Source organism: Podarcis filfolensis (genome assembly GCF_964270895.1).
Source record: "Podarcis filfolensis genome assembly, chromosome: 16".
In the NCBI taxonomy this organism is placed as follows: Eukaryota; Metazoa; Chordata; class Lepidosauria; order Squamata; family Lacertidae; genus Podarcis; species Podarcis filfolensis.
Window position 1 is genome coordinate 13,384,248 of NC_139620.1, and position 9,064 is coordinate 13,393,311.

Consider the following 9,064-nt stretch of genomic DNA (forward strand, 5'->3'; position numbering starts at 1 on the left):
GGGAGCAACCACCTGACTATATTATGACATCAAATGACTGACAGGTGGGTGGGACAAAGCTGGGTCACAGGGGGCAGGGCAGAGGGTAAGAAAGATCTGGCCCAATGAACCAAATGGGTTCCCTGCACCTGACCTAAGCAGCCAAGGTAGACAGTCCTGGATAGCAGGAGTTCCAGAGTCTCGGGCAGCAGGCTACAGAGCCCTGAAGTAGAGGAAGGAACTCTTGTGAGGTCATCTCGATCAACGCTTTGCTTGATGCATCCTCAGTTGTCCTAAGTGCCGTCTAGCCTCTGCTTGAATATGTCCAGCAAAGGAGAAGCCCTTGAAAAAACTTATTTATTCAGGGAATCTGCTTCTTGCTCTTCTGCCGAAAAGACTCCAAGAGCTGCTTACATACAATCAAAACAAGACAGTCCCTACCCACAAGCTTACAATCTAAATAAAAATAAAAACTGCACACAATGGAAAAGGGACAAACTGCATATCAAACTGTTTTCCTCACCACAAAGTTTCTCCTAATGTTCAACCATAATCTACCCCTTTATAGCTTAAGCCCCTTTGAGCTAGTCCTGCATTTACTGAGCAGAAGAACAAGGCAGCATTCACATGGCGCAATAACCTTGGGCTGTTGTGCACTGCCTCAACTGCTGCCACAAAGAAAGAAAAACAAACAGAGGCCACTCCTAAGCTTGGCTTCCCGTGCCACGCAAACTCAGGACTGTTGCTTGTGGCTCCTTAAAGATCCAGGATTGCTAGCATAAATAACTATGGTTCCTATGATTCCTAAATAACTATGGTTCGTGTTATTTAGGTCCTTTTTTGAAATTATTTTCTGGGTTCTGGTGTGCTGCACAGAGGGAGCAGGTTCACATATTATATGAACCGAAGTTTGGTTTCAGAAAGCCATGATGATCATATACCAGAGGCCCAGGGTTTGAAGAGATGCTGGCTAAGTATCCTTGAATGCATTGATTATTCCTCCCACTGTACAAACTTCAAAGATTAAACTCAGCAATGGTATCTGGAGTGTGCTTTTATGTCTTCTCCACCTTCTCTCCTCGGGCTGAACGTATCCAGTTCATTCCACTTTTCCTCAAAGGACCTTTCCTTTTTCAAATGGAGACCCTTTAAAGCCACAGCCATGTGATCAAACCTGATATTATGCCCACCTCCCTGCAGCAATTGGGGTAGGCAGACTCACCGCCATGCTGGGACTGGACTTCGTCAGGTACACCACCGTCGGGTAGAACTGGTGCTTAAGGTAATAGGCGTGCGCCACCACTGCAGAGGTCAAGGCCAGGCTGGCAGCCATCATGATGGCTGTTCGGAACATCTCCCCAGCCCAGCGCCCAGCAGCCTGTGTAAGAGGAGGAAAAAAGTGGTTGAAGACAAAAGACTGGGCCATTGCTTGCCTCGGCTTGTGAATAAGGCAAAACAGGACAAGCCACCCAATTTGCATAGTAACGGCCTTGCGCATCCATGTTGCTATTCTCAGAAGCCTTATGAGAAATGCTGTTACTGTGCCCAAACCCTCTGCTGACACGTACTACACTATGGCATTGCAAGTAGCCAATCACCTAGGGCTTGCAAGAGCTGCCTCATGACAACTGGACAGAAACACTTTTTTATACAGTCATACCTCGGGTTACAGCCGCTTCAGGTTGCGATTTTTCAGGTTGTGGACCACCCACAGATGCGTGTTGCAAACGTGAATCTTGCATGGATCACGTTTGCAACCCAAGCGTCCACTGTATATGAAAGAGTCACCAATTAGCAACATGGGCATGAGGTTGGCTAGCTGGCTTATAAAATGCTTTCCATACTTGGAACACATGTGGATGAATGTGCAAGGCTGGAATTAAACTCTTAACTCTGACAGAAGGAAAACCCCGCCCTGAAAGGTTAAACAAAGGGACGCAAGTTGTGGATTTTGCTTCTATTACTGATTCAAACCCACTGATACACAGAGCACAGGAACATCTATCTCCTCTCCCCAAAACCAAGTCCTGCAACCCACTGTCTCCTCCAACTTCTATGACTTTAGCAAACACTACCCAGATGCTTCCTATCTTGGAAGCCATGAGGGTTGGAAACCTGGTTTTGCTACAGAAAAATAACAATAGATCAGGGATGAGGAAACCCAACAAGCATGGGCCGATGGTCAGAGGCAGTGGGAGCTGCAGTCCAATACCACCTGGAGGACTACAAGCAGGAGAATCCCTGCTTTACATGCTGAATTCTGTGTCCCATTATAGTCTCCACTTGTGTGAGGCCTGCACTGAGTTATGCTAACCAGGAAATGTGGCAGTTGTGAAGTGGGGCTGAAACAAATTTTGCAGGATCAAAACTGACATGGCATACACTGTAATGTAGCAGCTTAGTTACAAGGGCTTTGGTGTACCTGCAGAGAAGATTATTTGCTGATTAAACGGTTACTTGCCAAAGAGTCCAACTGATACTTCCAGCAGTAGAGCCTGGAATATAACCGGGCAACCAAACTTGATCCAGAAATATTTACACCAAGCCACGAAGGCAGACACCATGGAATTTCACTTTGGAAGTCTGCAAGTTATTTTTAATGTGTATAAACCAGGCTGCCCACTGAAGGAAAAGCAGAGGTTTGATCCAACATGGTTTTGTGCTCAAAGCTGAAAATGCAGAGCACAACCCGCCAGGACTTTACCTACTCACTGCACAAGAGTCCAGCAGTTCATTTGAATTGCACAGGGCTCCTGTGAAACAAACTCCCTTCCCTCAAAAGATCAGACTATTTAAATTAAGGAAAGTGATAAGAGGATGCACTGGAAAGCGTAGGATTAACACTTGTCATCTAATTTCTCTGTAAACAAATCAGGTTGAATGCTCACTATAAAGGTTGTCTGGCGGTTACACATCTCTAACTGTGGCTGTCCCGATAGCTCCAAGCACCAAAAGCTGCTGGAGTTAAGATCAGAAATCTGGGAAAGAATAACCCTAAAGGAGCAGATTGGTTTAGCACATTCAAGAACATGAGCCTTTTGGAAACTAAACTTTTTCCATATCAGAATGTGCCGCTTTCTTAGATTTTCAGCACACGCACACCCCACTCCCCAAACTCACAACAACCCCGAGAGTCAAGCTAAGATGTGGTTGTTGACTCAGTGAGCTGAGTGAGCTGCATGGCTGTGTGAGAATTTGAACCCCCGTCTCCCTGCTCTGTGTTAATTCCAGCTATTACACCACTCTGGCTATCTTCTGCCATAAATCTAGAGAACTCTCCCTCACACCCTTTCACAAAGCAATGAAAACCTGTTGTGTTCTTCATTCTTTCCCCTGTCATCTGGCCTGACCAGTTGGAAAACATTCGGCTGAAGAGAGGGAAGGCAAGAGCTATCAGTATATAGAGTCTTATTAGGATAGTCTGTCATTATCTTAGGAGATACCAATACCTCCCTCTCATTTCACACACCTGGTAACTGTGTTGAAGACAAAGTTTTGTCACCCTCCAACAGACTGGGGAGTAGCAATGGGGTAATTTGCCCTAGGGGTCATTGCAAGAGGCAAAGGTAGCTGAGCTACGGTAACCTGTGTTTACATCACAGAAGCAAGGGGAAGCTTAAAGGTTGGCACCTTCAGATGCAGAGGCAAAAGAGGATACTGTGCTGCAATTTGAAATGAAGACCAAGCCTGAAAGCAGAATTAATGATCTATGTAAGATGGTTCTTGGAAGAAGGAAACTCAACCCATACATATCAACCCCCACCCACTTCAGATTAGTTATATATTTAAAGCAGGGCTGGAGGAACCTGTGGCCCTCCAGGTGCTAGACTCACACCCAATTTAACAGATATCAGTAACTGATTGGTGACTCCTTCTGTGAAGTTGTGGCTTTTCAAAGGTAACTGTCACAGAAAGTTCAATGTATGCAGTAGACACAAACAAACAATGAGCTCAGACAGTGATCTTTGCTGAGAGAATAGGATGTTGGATAGGAGTACACAGGCATGTATCAAGAACATAAGAGGGGCCCTATTGCATCCAGTCATGGGTTCACCTGGTGCAATACCCTGGTTTCAAGGTGGTTTTGCCAGATGTCTCCAGCCAACAAGCAGGGCATGAAGGCAACAGGCCTCCCATGTCTGTCCCCAGCATACAGAACTCAAAGGTATCCTCATTCACTCAGGTAACATCAAGTCATCAAAGTCATGGACAGACACTGCCTGCTCCCTTTCAAGAATTTGCCTAATCACTTGAAAAAGTCAACACTGCCTATTGTGGCAACAAGTACCACAAACTGATTATATGTGCAGAGTATGAGGTCTTGACTTTTCACCTGGTCTGGATCTTTTGTCAATCCACTTTGCTGTATAATCCTCAACAAATTCTAACATGATGAGAGGGACAAAAATGTCTACCCATTTTCTCCACACCTTTCATGATTTTTTGTCTACTCAGAAATAAACTCCATCAAGTTTAGTGGGGCTTATTCTCAAATACATGGGCATAGGATTGCAGCCAAAAGCATGAATTAGGAAGACCTTAGCATAAATCTCACTCCTGTCACAGAACACCTAGACCAAGATTACTGTCTCAGCTGATCACCCTGTTCCTTAGAGTGCGGGTTGTGTGTGTTTTTATTTAAAAAAACTGAATTACCGTACAGAGTTGTTGTAAGGAGTACAGAAAGATATACATGAAATGTTTTGAGCACCCTTAAACACTATATAATGATCACCCCAATATGTACTCATCCTGCTGAATCAGACCAGCACTCAGATCACTGTCATACAGGAAGCTATTCTATTTTGGAATCCTAACACTGAAATCCTCCTTTGATCAATTTTCCTTTACCAGCTGTGCTGTGAGGGAGATAAGCTGCAGCGAGGAACTGCCACCTCCACTTGCTGTTTTCACCAGACTGCGCTGCTCCCCACCCACCCTGATGCTTTCAGAACTTACTGAACTGTAAGGGCTGCTTGCTCTGGGGTTGACAGTATCAACAGGTCTCCCTTTATCTACTTACCATGATGGGAATGATAAGAAGCTGGCAAATCCCAGCTAAGCCCCAGAAGGCCATGGCCCCACCTTGCAAGGCCATTCCACTTACATTGCAGCCACTTCCAAAAAAGTCTAGTTGCCATACTATTTCTCAGAGGCCCACCAAAGCTTATCAACAGTCTGTTTACATTCCAACATTATGGTTATTATTAAGAACTGTACAACATTAAGAATTTGAGCTTGCTTCCTTGCCTCTTTTTTCTCTATTCCTTTTTTGTATTGCCTTTTTTTAGTGCAAGCCTGAGAGCAGGAACTGTGCTATTTAAGAAGGCCTTTGGGGTCAGTGTTCGTTTATCATTTGTGCATGTTAGATAGTTTTCTTTTTCTAACTGGACTGCACTGGTCCATCTCATTTAATTGTTTTAGGATGATTATCAGCTGTTTTAAACCTTTAGAATAGATAGATGCAGCAAAAATGTTTAAATAGGTAAGCACAGTCCACTTGCTTCTTGTCCACTCGCAGATTCTGCACTAGCTTCTCATCCTTAATTTCAAAGTCCTCCAAGACCTTACCCACCTAATCTGCCTGCTCTTATATCCCAACTGTAACTGTCCTTCCACTGGATCCACCAACCTCAGCCATCGGAAGGTGTCTTGCTCCCTCAAATGACTTGTCTCTTTCTCCCTTTCTCTCTCTCTTTCCCTGCATCCCAGAACACCTCCACGCATGGCCACCTCTCTTACTTCCTTCAAACATCACTTCAAAGCCCACCTTTTTGATGAAACCTCTGGAGACTCCTTTGTCACCATACTCTACTGTAACTAAACTGAAATACAAGAAACAGAAACAACTGCAGATTCCACTCCTGCTTGTCCTGCCTCAGTTCCTTTCTCCTTTCTGCTGTTACTGTTTTTATAATTATATTAGTAAAGTACATCAACTGAAAACAGATGTACAGTCATACCTTGGTTCTCAAACAGAATTCATTCCAGAAGTCCGTTCGACTTCAGAAAACATTCGAAAACCAAGGCTTAGCTTCCAATTGGCTGCAGGAGTTTCCTGCACTCAGTCGGAAGCTGTGGAAGCCACACCGGACATTCGAGTTCCAAAGAACGTTAGCAAACTGGAACACTCGCTTCCGGGTTTGCGGTGTTTGGAAGCCAAAACATTCGAGTCGCAAGGCATTCAACAATCAAGGTACGACTATACTTTATCAGCTGAGAGACCAAGCTACAAATCAAAATGTCCTCAGTTCAAATTTCACATCTGCCATGAGCTCCTCATTGGTTCTTGCAAAAACACTTTATCTCAGCCACAATGTGTACCCATACTAATACTGGCTTACTTTATAAAGTTGGTGTAAAGCTTACAGCTAGAAAATCCTATATAAATATTAAGTATTACCACATGCTGTACGTCACCTTGAGTGTATAAAAAAAAGTTTAAATCAAAACACTATTTTCGGTTTATACCTGCATTTATATACACACAAGGTTTTAAACATTACATAAGCAAATGACAGCAAGGTAAAGTAACATCAATTACTTCTGAAGCAAACTAAGCTGGTGTGAGCCAGATTACAGTTTTTGCAGAAACCAAAGGGAGGTTGTCAGCATGCTCAGAAGAACTCCAATATTTCATTCTGTATTTCAGCAAAACAAAAAACTTCATTGGAAAGAAACCAAAACAGCTAAATGTCTGTTTGGGTAGGAGGCAGTATCTTGGAAGAGGGCACACCCAGTGGGGAGGGTGGCAGAAAGGATAAACCACAGAACTTTGTTGCTTTACAATGGAAACCTGTAAGAAACAGTAGCAGGCAAATTCAATCCACCATGTCTTACTTCTCCCCAACACATGTGGCAGTACACGTGTACAATACATACTTGACTATGTAGTTAACAAGCCACATCCACAATAAGTTTAAACTGTCTACTATGTGTGTTCCTTAACTTGCCCACCTCCTTGAAGCATCCAGGAAACTGCCTGTTTATCAGGCCCTTCTGTCTATCTAGCTCAGTAATGTCTGGATTTTGCAGCAGCTTTCCAAGCTTTCAGGCAGAGGAGTGAATCATGGGGCCTTCCATATGCTGGGAACAGTGTTTGAAACTCACATTGTTCTAGGTGCATTTTGTGACAGGGAATTTCATTAGCGCAAGCAATTTCTGAGCTCTGGGTGCAGTACTGCGCCCATGATTTCAGATTAAAACTGCAGAGTGGACGGAAAGGAGGAACTTTTTCTGCCTCCCACTTTGTGCTATTCTCTGAAGACTGGAGAAGAGACTCTCAAGAATATTAGGGGTGGGTGGGCAGGGGAAGGACCAGAGCACGTGAAAAATGAACGTAATATTTTAGCTGCAGTTCACTCATTTCCAGCTTTGTATTCTTGCGATAAAAAAAGAGTGCACCTAGACATTCCGTTGTTGCGCCCATAACCTAGGTTTAAGGTGCCATTCAGCTCCTAGCTTTCATATCTCAGTTTCTAACACTGCCTGGGAATACGCTTAGCAGGAGGGATTGGGGAAGAGGGGGCTGTGGCCTTTCAGACCCTGGTAGCAGGACCAATGGCCAGAGATGGTGGCAGCTGCAGGAGTCCAGCCACGTCAGCAGGGTCAGATCTCCCCGTTCCTGGTTTAGGCTGTTGAACTGCAGCCCTTCCACGTAGCTTCACCTGGAGGCTGGTGCCAGGGCTGGAGGGGAGGGGGAAGGCCTCGCCTGCGTCCGAGAACCATGACAGCTGCCTCCCAGCCCTGCCTGGGCCTAGGCCCACCTCCCTCCATTCTCTATTGACAGCCACCCGCGACCTTCTCCCGCTACCCTAACCACTCACCTAATCCCGGCAGCCCCGGAAGCCTCTGCGCCCACCTCAACCAGCACCAACTCCTCTCTTCTCTGCCTAACCGGAAGCCCCGACGCTCAGCTGATACCTCACTTCCGCTAGGGACCTACCAAACGCTTTCCTCAGCCTTCTACTTTCTCCCCGAACCCGCTCGGTTTCACAGCCTCCCGACCGGAGAGTCGTAGATTCATTCTCGTCGAGTGATTAAAACTTGTATTTCGAGAGAGGTTCATATCGAAGAGGGTAGTCCTTTAATTCCTCGCAGTCTTCCCCCCCTTCCAGTCTTCACATGGTACAATCCAAACAGATCCGCTCGGTGTTGTCCTCCAGCACCGGACAGGCGAAAGAGAGTCCCGTGGCTCCCGGTGATTGGTCTAAAGTCTGGAGTCTCCTCCAATCAAATAAATGTTCCCAGCGGGGCCAATTGGGATGGAACAGCCGTTGCTAAGCGGGAAGGCGGTCTAAGAAAAAGTGGGGGGGGGGAGTAGTTAGAACTTAAGTCATGGGTTCAAATCATACCTTAGCTACGTCGCTTTAATTCTTCTGCCTCAGGCTGCTCCTACATAAGACTGTTGCGTGAACATTAGAGAAAATGAATGATTTTGAGGGGGTTGGTAATCAAGTTAAATCTCTGCCACAAATGTAACACCTGGATTTCATTGATTTTGATCCTCCATTTTTAGGAGGTTGCAACTAGTGATTTCATTACACATATATCCCTCCTCTCCCAAGGAGCTCAAGGCAATATATGTAATACTTCCACCCTGTTTGACCCTCACAACAGTCCTGTGAGGTAGGTTAGGCTGAGAGTGGCAGCTTCCAGACCAGCTGTTATCTGATATGCACAGGAGACTATGTCCAATATCTGATATGTTGCAAGGCTGTACAATTTTGCCAGCTAGTGGTTGCTATCCTGCGCTTTCCAGAGCAATTTTCTGTCACTTTTTAATTGGGCTACTTTTTGCACAACGATCCAATCAATCAATGTTATAACATGATCATGCAAAATAATCTAGTGAGTTAGGCCACTGGCCCATCTGGCACAGTACTGTTTACACTGGCAGGCAGTGGCTCCCCAAAGTTTGAGGCAGGGGTCTCTCCAAGACCTACCTGTAATTGAAAATAGCCTGCCTCCACCCCTTGTGTATTTCAGAAGGTGGTCTGTCTGTGAATATTGTTGCAAACCTCCAAGCAGTGCAAAATTCTGGGGGTTCCAGGCGCTTACCCAAAGGGAATGAGGTTTGCTGCAA

General features: G+C 45.2%; 1 protein-coding gene across 8 annotated transcripts in view; it reads right to left on the minus strand.

The window, feature by feature from the left end:
- Positions 1 to 8,744, minus strand: part of SYVN1 (synoviolin 1) — a 28,108-nt gene extending 19,364 nt beyond the window's left edge. For 2 of the 8 annotated variants that reach the window (XM_083591789.1, XM_083591785.1), the window contains exons 1-2: positions 7,806 to 7,916; positions 1,202 to 1,357 (exon numbers count right to left, since the gene is read on the minus strand). In XM_083591789.1, the coding sequence (XP_083447915.1) occupies positions 1,202 to 1,333 (132 nt within the window). In that variant the 5' untranslated portion in view covers positions 1,334 to 1,357; positions 7,806 to 7,916. The other 6 variants (XM_083591793.1, XM_083591788.1, XM_083591790.1 and 3 more) reach the window with 6 other exon arrangements.
- Positions 8,745 to 9,064: the final 320 nt, after the last annotated feature.